Source organism: Myotis daubentonii, chromosome 2, assembly GCF_963259705.1.
Source record: "Myotis daubentonii chromosome 2, mMyoDau2.1, whole genome shotgun sequence".
In the NCBI taxonomy this organism is placed as follows: domain Eukaryota; kingdom Metazoa; phylum Chordata; class Mammalia; order Chiroptera; family Vespertilionidae; genus Myotis; species Myotis daubentonii.
This window is the reverse complement of record NC_081841.1, coordinates 137,119,667-137,131,341: the sequence shown is the minus strand read 5'-3', so window position 1 is coordinate 137,131,341 and position 11,675 is coordinate 137,119,667. Positions and strand designations below refer to the sequence as shown.

The following is an 11,675-nucleotide window of genomic DNA, read 5'->3' as shown; positions in this document are numbered from 1 at the left end:
AAATAGAATCTAATAAAAAAATAAAGTGATGAACAAAATAGATCGAGACATGGAAGAATGGGACAGACTGATGAATCTCAGGTGGAAGGAGTGAGGGGGGCAGGAAGAGGTTAACCAAAGAACTTATATGCATATATGCATAACCCATGGACACAGACAATTTGTGCAGTGAAGGCTATGGGGGGGCGGGGGGCGGAGTGGAGAGGGTCAATGGAGGGGAAAAGAGACATCTGTAATACTTGCAACAATAAAGATAAATTTTAAAGAAAGAAAAAAAACACATGAATGCTAGGTGGAAGCATAGAGCAATAATACAGAATACATGGTCAACTAGGAAGAAGGAAGGAAGGGATGGAAGGAGAAAATGAAAGAAGCAGAGAACAAAGAATGGAGAAAAACCATAAGAAACCAGGATGATGGAAAGAATTCTGAGAGTGGTAATTTTGACATCTGATGAGATGGTTCACAGGTGTCAGTATCAACCCTGGATGCTAACGTCAGAGACTCTGCCTTGCAGGTAGGAAAGGAGATCAGGCTCTGGGGCAGTATGAGGCAGGAAGCTGAAAATATGAATCTGCATAGAGTCAAATTCCTGAAAGGACTTTCCTGTCGGATAAAGAGGACAAGAAAAACTCCATCCACAACTCAGGGAATGGAATATATAGAAAGTTTGCAGATTGCTGGGAATCTGTGTGGAAAATGAGTTTAATTTTTCATGAAATTGAAACCCCACAGAGACATGATATTAGAAGCTACAATGCCCAATGAGTATAACAAATGCAAATTAAGAGATTATAAAAACTGCTTTAGTACTAGTGAATCCCTGACGCCCAAGCAAATAAACATGCAAAACTGGGCTACAAAGAAGTGCATGGCTTACATAGAAAAACCAACTCCAGTTAAACAGGAACTTACAGTAAAATATTACAGACCACACAAGAAATGAAACCACTTGAAAGAAAATCAGTAGAAATAGTCATCAGTAGGTTTAACACCACAAGTTCTAGAGTAGTTAATTAAAAAAAGTCCTAAAGAGATTATAAAATAAGGATAGAAACTAAAAGAAAAGAGCTGGGCTCTAGAAAAAGAAGAAAAATTAAAACAAAACACATTTTAAAAATTATTATTCCAAAACAATTTTGAGAAAAAATGAAGTGGGAGGCCTCACATTTCTGACTTCAAGACATATTACAAAGCTACAGTAATCAAAATAGTATGGCACTGGCATAAAGACACAAAATAGAAATCTCAGAAATAAATCCATGCATATGTGGTCATATGATATTTGATAAAGGTGTCAAGACTACACAATGAAGAAAGGATAGTATCTTCAAAAAATGGTTCTGGGGAAATGGCATATCTGCATGCAAAATAATAAAAGTAGACCCTTATATTACACCATGCACATAAATAAACACAAAATGGATTACAGACTTAAATATAAGACCCGAAATGATAAAACTCCTAGAAGAAAACATAAAGAAAATATTTATAACATTTGTGCTAATAATGATTTCTTGGATTTGGCAACAAAAGGAAAAATAGATGTAGGATTACATGTAACTAAAAATCTGCACAGAAAGGAAACAATCAACAGAGTAAAAACGTAAGCCACAGAATGGGAAAAGCTATTTGTAAACCATCTAACTGATAAGAACTTAATATCCAAAATATTAACAAACATCCACAATTCAATAGCAGAAAACAAATAACCTAATTTAAAAGTGGGCAAAGGACTTAAGTAGACACTTCTCCCAAGGTGGCATATAAATACCTACAGGCATATGAAAAGATGTTCAATGTTGCTAATCATTGAAGAAATGCAAATCAAGCCACAATGAGGTATCACCTCAAACCTGTTAAAATGGACATTCTAAAAAAAAACCCACACACAAAATAACAGAAAATAGAAGCATTGGCAAGGATGTTGAGAAATTGGAACCCTATGCACTATTGGAAGAAGTGTAATTTGGTGCAGTCACTGTGAAAAACAGTATAGTCTCTTCAAAATATTAAAAATAGTAGTACCAAAAGAACCAGCATATCAAAGAATCCAGAAATACCATTTCTGATATTTATTTAAAAAATAAAGGAAATCAGGATCTCAGGGTATCTGTTCTCTCTCTCTCTCTCTCTCTCTCTCTCTCTTTCTCTCTCCTTCTCTTGGACTTGGATTGTCCTTATTTTTTAATTTTTAATTTTTTAAAATTTCTTTATTGATTAAGTTATTACATATGTGTCCTTATCCCCAGCAATATTATGCACAATGGCCAATAGGTGGAAACACCCTAAGTATCCCAACAACAGGTGAATGAATAAAGAAAATGTGGTATATCTCTACAATGGTATTTCAAAGGAAGGAAATCCTGTCATCTGCTACAGCATGGATGAACCTTGAGGTCATAATGCTAAGTGAAATAAGCCAGTCACCAAAAGACATATACTACATAATTCCACTTATATGAGATATCTAAAGTTTTCAAAACCAGAGAAGTGGAAAGTAGAATAGTGGCTGCTTCTATGTGGAGAGAGGAAATGGGGAATTACTATTCACTGGGCATAGAATTTCAGTTATGCAAGATAAAATAGTTCTAGTTGTATCTGCTATACAACTTTTTGCCTGTAGTTAACAATGCTATATACTTTAAAATTTGCTAAGAGGGTAATTTTCATGCTATTTGATGTGTTTTTATAACACAGCAAAATGTTTTAGGGACAAGTTTACATTTTAATAAATTATTTCAAAAAATTTTTCATTTAAAAGTTCAATAAGTAGGTTATAGCAGATGTAACCAGCTCAAGAGAAAATAAGTACACTACAAATACATTTAAAAAATACACAAAATGCAGCACAATCAACTACAAAGAAATGTAAATTATGCAGGAGGGATTAAGAAACATGAAGAATAGAAAAATATATTCAACATACATCTCACAGGATGACAAGAAGTAGAGAATTGTGAAAAGGCAATAGTTAGGTCTTCTTAATGACAGGACTCTATACATTTTGGTCCAAGTATGAATACATGTCCAAACAAATTTAGACAGAATATTCCCCTAAGGTAGATACATGATGATGGGAGATTTCCACTAGGTTGCAAGATACAATGTTAGAAAAAGGGTATTGTGCTTTGGGTGATGGGGGTAGAGAAATGTGCAGTGTGGGATGAAAAACATTTGTAACTCCTTAGCCTTTCCACACTTATTTTACTCTTTCTTTGTGCAAGCTATATCTCTTGTCAGAAAGCCATCAGAATTGGAGGGAGCTCTCCACTCTCAGGTCTTGTCACAGTCTCAAGAAAGAATTCAGACAAGTGAAAGAAAGCAGCATTGAAGCAAAACAAGTGAATTTACTAAGAATAAACTTGATATTCCTTGGTTGGTGAGCAGTGGTTAGAGCATCAGCCCACAGACCATAGGGTTGCAAGTTTGATTTCCGATCAAGAGCACATATCTTGGTTGCAGGTTCGATCCCTGGCCCCTGGTGCATGCAGGAAGCAACCAATTGATGTGTCTCTCTCATATCAATGTTTCTCTCTCTCTCTCTCTCTCTCTCTCTCTCTCTCTCTCTCTCTTTCTCTCTCTCTCTCTCTCTCTCTCTCTCTCTCTCTCTCTCTCTCTCTCTCTCTCCTCTCTGCTCTGTTCTGTTTAAAAATCAATGGAAAACAATATCATTGGGTGAGGATTGAAAAAAAAACAATACACTTGGCATAAAGAACAAGTGGGCAACATATATAGTCTGAGTGTCCTGCCAGGTGGGGGTTTAAGGGTTTTATACTCCTCCCCCTGCACCCCCCCCCCAAAGGTTTCAAGGTTCCCCTGCTGGATAGACTAGATTTCAAGGTATCTCTTTTACATTGTTGTGGCTTTTCCCAGAACGTTCTCATAAATTCTGGGAACATCTGGTGATTTTATCTTGGAAGATCCCAAGACTGCTGACTTCTTTGTTCAGTTGGTGAGATAAACTCCCTCTTTTTTTCTGCCTTTCCCTCCTCCTGCCCTAGCAGGTATTTTTCCTGCCTAGTATTCCCTGCCTCAAGTGATACCATCCAAATGTTTTTGGTTTTTTTGTTATTTGATCTCCAGACTTCATCTGTCCTTCGGTTTAGCTGGCACAATTGGCATGAATGGGGTCTTTGTTCTTTTTTTTCCCAGGCCAGGGTGATTTAAGCTATGTATTCCCTGATTAGTGAGGAGAGGTATAAACCATTTGCTCTCAAGTACCTTGACTGGGAAAGATAAGGTCTTGTGATTCACAGGCTGGCTATAAGCTGCCCAAACTGTTTGGCCTTATTTAATTTTCTTGTCTCAGTTTCCCCATTCCACTTGTCCGGGAATTTTCCTAGCTTATTACTATCCTGCCACACAGTCAGCAGAGGAAAACATTCCTAAAACAAAAGCACACACTTCTGAGCACCCGCCATGAACTGGACGCTCTCCTGGGTAGTAGGACCGGTAAGACAAATGAGCCCTGATCCACAGAGACTCCATGACAGGGGCTAAGAGGGGCTGATGATAGTGCGGAGCTCCTTCTGTGTCTCCCTCCCTCACAAGTCCACAGCACTGGGAGCCAGCTGTGACGATGATTGAAAGCTAAATAAAGGTATTTTAACCTCCTCTCAACCCTGGTTTGAGTTCATAATGAAAAAAAAAAGGCAGCAGCCTCTCTTGTAGCCACAGTTGCTTTCCTGTGCTCTTTTGGCAGAAGCACCTCATTTGGAATAGCATGGGCTCCCTGGGCTCTTCGTAAGGATTGGTGTGGGTGAGTTTCTTTGTTTTATAATTGTGAAAAATTCTCTGCTCACAGCTAAAAAAAAAAAAAAAAAAGCATGGCTGTGTGCAGGGTGGGAGCCAAAATAATCAGGCATGGAGCATGCTGGAACCTGCAGCCAGAGAGCCCTGGATGGCAGGGGCGTCTGCTGAGAGATCGGGACAGGGCAGCAGGCACAGTGATTAAATGCAGTCTGCTGAACATGAAAGAAGACACTGGAAAATAAAACAGCGCTGCCAAACTACACTCTAGAAAAAAAAAAATGGGTTAAATAATCTACTTAAATCCTTTGGCATTTGAGTGAAGCTCAAGTGATAATTCAAGTAAGTCAGCTCAAAAGATTACTGAATCAGCATCTTACCTTCAGGGCCATCAAATGTAAGTTGTTCTTTTTTCCTAGAAATCTTGCCTTGAAAACCACTATTGAGAAGGTGACCTTTTTTTTTTTCTGATTTGCCTGGAGGCAGTCTTTGTTTATAACTGTTGTCTGAGCTCTTAATTTTTTCAGTATTTATTCAAAAATCTTTAAGTCATGTATTATTTTATTGTTATGATGATGATGATGATGATGATGATGATGATGATATGCATGGCATTAGCGTTTGCTAGGATGGACTTAATAGACTTCACAGGAAGTAGAAGTGTGCTGCTATAATGTGACGCTCAGAGCCCCATCAGGACTGAAGGACTTGTCTCCCAGCTGCCTAGAAAGGCTTCTGGCAGAAAACCCCAGCTGTCAACTCTCATCAGAATCACTTCAGATAAAGTGTCATCTCAACCATGCTACAACCTCTTCCCAGCGTACCTATGTCCAATGACTAGTATCTGCGGAGTCACAAAGGTCTGGCCCCCTTGCCAAGCTTCCGAGTTCCCCGTGGAGTTGGCCTGTGTCGAGGCTGCCTCACAGGCCAGCTTCTCCTTCTGCACAGTCCTCCTCCTTTTCCTTCCAGAGCTGGTGATCCCAAGAGCACTTCCTAACAAACTCCTGCAAACTAAATTCCATCTCAGCAGGCCACAGCCTCGGACACTCGCCTCTTTTGACATTGGGCTGGTCCAGTAGTACATGGACACGAATCTGCATTCTCACTCTGGTTCGATCAGAGGATGCCCAGAAATAACCTATTTCACTTTTCCTGAGTTTATATCAACAGTCTTTGAAACTCTCTATTGACCACACCAGGGCTCCCCTTTCTTTGAAATGCCACAGACTTTGTCTTTGTGGTCACATCACCATCAGTACACTCAGCCAGGCTAGAAATATGAAACTCATATCTGACATGTCACTCTCCATCTACATTCAGTCACTTATGAAAGTCCTGCTTTGTTATATCCTAAGAACTCCACATGTTCATTCTGTTCTCCCCATCTCCGCCCAACACTCTCGCTTAGAACTCTCACCTTGGGTCACTAGGACTGATGTGATCACCTCCAACTAGCTGCTCTGTCTCTGGCCCTGCCTTCCTTAGATCCATCTTCCATGGATTACTCATGATTTATTTAAAACAAAAATCTAATCAGGTCCATTCCCTGCTCAAACCCTTCAAAGGTCCAAGCTACTTGATATGGCCCAAAGCCCCATGTGATCAGTCTGTGTTTTACATCTCTTACCTCATTGCTGTGTCATATTTCTCTTAGGTTATCTCTGTGTATATCCCTATCCTAAAATAGAATTCTTTTGTGGCAGATTTTCACATCTTTGTAGTCTCCATGCCTAGCACAGTGGCTGGGATATGTTATCCCCTTAATAAATTTTGAACTGAACTGGGCTTCTACTATTGTTTGAATTTATATGTGCATCTTTAATCTTAAGCTTTTATGTGCCTGTGTCTTGATTCTTTAACCTAGAAATACATTCTTGGGGGTAGTCCTTAGGGCTATTTACAAATATTCCAATTCTCTTCTGGGAAAATTGTAGAATTCTATTTCCCTTTATAGTGAGAGATAGTCATGTGATTTGTCCTGGCCAATAAAATATAAACAGAAATAGCATGTGCCATTTCCAAGGTGAAAGCATTTAATCACCCAGTGTAAGATACTGCCACTATCTTCCCCCCTTGCTATATGGAAAACACAAGAAGAAACTGAGCACCCATCAGCCTGGGTTCTTGAGCGACAAGGATAAGCAGAATTTTCTGCTGATCTGTGCATGATGTGGGCATAAGCAAGATACAAACATTACCATCCATTGGGATAGAGGGATTGTTTATTGCAATCCTGATCGCTCTGTTCCCTAAGGACAGGAACTGTGCCACTTATCTTTGTGCCTCCATAGTGCATATTCAAAACAGAGAAGAATAAAAATGTTATGTTTAAATTTTTATTTCTGATTTCTCCTAGTTCATAATGTCTGATTTCAAATATTTCTCTCTTATCTGTTCTATCTCATTATTAAAGCACAATTTCTGATCCTTTTTGGAACTATTATGGTTTCTAAAATATATAAATTAAAATGTCTAATCAGTTAGTAATCCAATGTTGATCACTCATATAACATTTTGTGTAGAATAAAATGTCTTCCCTCTGATGACTGAACAAATCATACAGCACAGCTATAGGCAGTGCTCTGCGGGGGAGGATATAGGAGGGAGGCGATGGGCACTTGCATCCAGCTCTGAGCAGCAAAGCAAGGGGCTTGTAATAATCAGCCTCCTAGGGGATGTGACTGTCGCAGCACAGGTCTCCTGGTGTCCTCTGCCCCAGCAGGTGGCACAATGGCATGGCAATAAATGTAATACAATTTCCCTCCATTTGCCTTGCTATGCCTATGAAAACCCTTACTTTGGGCATATAATTATGAGAGAAAATAAATTCTCTTTTTATGATCCGTTTTAAACTCCATTGTTAAACAATGAAATATTTAAAAAGGAAAGCGTTTCAACACAGAGCCTCTTCCTGAAAAAAATGCCTAACAGACTTTCTCTGTAATCCTACAGTAACTGAAAGGCATACTTTTTCATCATATACATGAATTATAGATTACTGGTACTTCAATCTTATTTCATGCACGTCGGCAAAGAGCTAGCTACTATATGCTCCAGCTCACTAAGTAAAAATAAATAAATAAATAAACCCACAATTTTACTATTTTCTTATCCCTATTAGCAGTTCTAACACATCTCTGCTACCTCCTCTGGCAGCCACACTTCCAAACACACCCTTTCATAGGAAAAGGTCCAACTAATCATGACCCATCTGTTGAATATCCTAGAAATTAAGATTAAGCTTATATCCACTATCTCTATGGTTATGTATTTCTAATTTCTCCAAATGACATTTTTCACTCAGCATAGCCACTAATAGTATTGGGGAGAGTAGGGCATACTTATGGTGGTAATAGATATTGGTGACATCTTTTAGGAAGTAATTTGACTATATATATCAAAATTCCTCTAAACAGGTTTTCAATTAGAACTGTAAGTTCTAATTCTAGGTGTTTGTCCTCATCTGATCAGTAGAAAGTGTATATAATGATTTTTATTGCAGGGATTTTGACACACATACAGATAGAAAAATATCTAGAAGAATGCATACCAAAATATTAATGCTGATTGTCTACAGAAAAAAAATGAAAAAATCACTAGTTTTTTCTTTTAATTATTTATCATTGTGTGTTTCTATAACAAACATCTATTACTTTTGTAACAATGTGTCTTGCTTATATTTTCTTTTTCAGAAAAAGAAAGAACTTTAAAAGCATAGAGATAGATAGTGACTGGAATTTGGGGTTCCTATCTAGAGTTACCCTCAAGTCAAATTTTATTTTAAGTGATTCAACAGGGCAAATGAAATGTGAAAAACAAAATAGTTCGCTCCCTTACACACAAAAAAACTCTTGATTCTTTTCTGGTTACTTCACCTACATAGAGAATTATTCAAGGAAGATGTTTACAACCCCATTCACATTCTAGATAATTTTGGCCATGAAGTCATAATTCTCCATAGAAGCACAATGTAACTGTTTCTAAAAATGAAAAAGGATACCTGAACAAAATATCTTCGTTAGGGAACACAGGATATAGCAGGTGGTGGAAGAGAAATTGACTCCAACTTTCCCAAGAGCCCCCGAAATAAGAAAGCATCCTTTTCCCTTACATAGTTCCTGGTGGCACACAGGAAAACAGCAGTAAGTAAGGAATGCTGAACCTAGACACAAACACCTGAACACCACAGTGGCTTGTGAGGCAGCCAGATTGGCAGGCGCAGGACTGAGGTGGCCACACGCCACAACAGTAAAATGCCCACAACAGTCACACATTTATAATCAGTTAGGAGGCGCTTCCAACCCAGGATAAGGAATTGGCAAGGATTTCAAATGGACCAAACATTTGATATTAGTGTCAACAGCACTAACGTGGCTTCAGCTGGCAGGAGAGAGGGAAACCACGGGCATCGGCATTGTTTACTCCAGAGAAACTAGCTGTGAACCATCTGTCCTCTGCTACCACCACTCCCACTGAACGCGGTCCTTTCTATAACTTGTCCTGTTTCTGAGAGCTCCCGCTCCCTAGTCTTGGCCCAAGAATCTCAAATCCCAATGTTTCCCTGAATACAGAGATATGGAAAGTTAATTTCAACAGAGCAATTGGAACACACAAAAGATCTCTTAATGCTGCAAAGTATTATTAGTTATCCAGCTGCAAAAATTATTCATTTATCCAACCTTCATTCCAAGACTTAATGCAATGTTTTCTCTATATAATATGGAGGGGGCTGGAATATACCGCATGGAAAATCAATATTCTTGGGGTTTTGTACTTTAGGGGTCTACAAACTGGTTCAAGGTTGTAAAGTAGAATAAAAAAGCGGACTGAAAGTCAGAGAAAGACAAGTATCACATGATCTCACTCACATGTGTAATTTAATGAACAAAATAAACTGATGAACAAAATAGATCCAGAGACACAGAAGCATGGAACAGACTGTGGAATCTCAGAGGGAAGGTGGGGGTGGGTGGGGGAGGGGGAGGTGATCAACCAAAGAACTTGTATGCATAGATACATAACCCATGGACACAGACGTAGGGTAGTGAAGGCCCGGGGCAGGTGGGCCAAAAGGGGTCAATGAGAGGAAAAGGGGGACATATGAAATACTTTCAACAATAAAGATTTTTTTTTTAAAGCTGACTAAGCAATAGAAAATAGGTTGTAAACAGCAAAGACAAGTGTCCAAAACACCATACATGTGGTGTCAACATTTTTGTCTAGTTGCTTTTTAGGAAAACATTGGCCTTTCAGGAAATTAACTATCCCACTCTGAAAAACCAGAGGAACAGTTATTAGTAAATAGCTCAAGATCAAAGCCAATCTCATAGTGATTACGATATTATATTTTATCTATATGGATTATAAAGGAGAATATAAAAGTGAGACCCCCTCAAGAGAGAAAAACTCAAGAGCTTTTCATTAAAAATAAAAGCAAACCAAACCATGTATGCAAAGGTAGTTCAAAATTTATTTATAAATTTGTTTAAAAGAGATTAAAAGATTTATTTTTGTCTTTTACTCATGTTTATACAATGAATTAAGAAAGTAGGAATTAAAATCCAAAAAAGATGCCAAAGCTTCCCCAAACCTGATCTGAGAATTAGCTGCTTAGAGAGACAATCATACAGCACCCACCCATAGCTCCCAGCAACCTAAAAGCATCAAATGATCCTCTCATTTTCTCTCTTATTAACATTGCTGTAATTATACTTCCAATAAGAGGCAAAACCAATTAGAAAAATAGTGTAACATTTCACTGACAGTAGAGATTAAATATGAGTTCAATAATCAGCTCCTGCAAACACACATAAACAATGACAGGGAGACCCTGTCATCCCGGCAGCTCAGCTGTGTGGGCGGGCAGTTGAAGCCGAGGTAAAAGCACTGAAGGTGAATAAAACCGAGTTCTAAAAAAGCATCTCATGGCAGTTTTCAAGGTCAGTTGACAAAGGTCGGATGTAAGTAAACATTTCTCATAAATCCTGAAAGAAAAAGAAAACAAAATTACTACAAGCAGCAAAACAAAATTCAAAGCCTTTGTAAACCACAACAAAGTTCCTATGAAGAATACTCTTACTACCTCAGGCTTAGGTGACTATTTGTTAATGATTTAAAGTCCCAATGAAATGACTTAATTTTAGAGTCCCATTCATCCAATTCACAAAATAGTCTCTGTCAACAATGTAATGGCTTGTTGAGTGATAGCTCATCGTCTGTGTTCTTAGAGATAGGCTAACATGGGTCCAAATAATGATGTTCACAAATATTGTCACCCACCTCCAGTTACAGCAAGGACAGGATTAATAGTGTGGAGCAGAGCAATTTAAATGGAAAAATATGGAGTATATTTGCATGGTATTAGGCAGTAGGAAGGTGACTTCTAAGAAGACTATGAGAAAGGGGATTGATTAAATGAGTCCCCTCCCTGCCAACTGTGTGCAAAGGTCAAGAAATCTCCACCAAGCCATCCAGAGAGTTGGACCAAGTTATAGCTGGGATTCAGACTAGCACTGTTCTAACACTCTGGGACACTAAAATCTCAGGTTGTCTCATAGGTCATGGCAAATACTTAACTGTCCTTGAAGGCAAAGGATTTAGAATTTTTATCATATTCAAAAGGGTCTCGCCTACTGGTATCAGAGAAAAGATCACTTGAAGTGTTTCTTTAAATGTCCCACCCTAGGTGTATCATGAATACTAATAGAGAACTCAAAAAAAAGTGCATTTCTTAATACAAGAGGAATTTTAAATTATCAAATAATAAATATATATTAAGTAATGTGAGAAGAATGTGATTTAAATTTTAAAATATTTCAAAATAAAGATCAATCTAATTGGTCTACCAGCATACATTTATCAGAGGCCTGCTGCTTAAGTGTCTACATCAGTGATGGCGAACCTATGACACGCGTGTCAGAAGT

The 11,675-nt window shown here is 38.2% G+C and overlaps 1 protein-coding gene across 2 annotated transcripts in view; it reads right to left on the bottom strand.

Annotated features, from left to right (window-relative positions):
• Positions 1-10,169: 10,169 nt before the first annotated feature.
• EPSTI1 (epithelial stromal interaction 1) overlaps positions 10,170-11,675 on the bottom strand; it is a 116,907-nt gene continuing 115,401 nt past the window's right edge. Inside the window, exon 12 of one of the 2 annotated variants that reach the window (XM_059684709.1) lies at positions 10,170-10,736. In XM_059684709.1, the coding sequence (XP_059540692.1) occupies positions 10,728-10,736 (9 nt within the window). In that variant the 3' untranslated portion in view covers positions 10,170-10,727. The remainder of the gene's footprint in view (positions 10,737-11,675) is intronic. The other variant, XM_059684710.1, reaches the window with a different exon arrangement.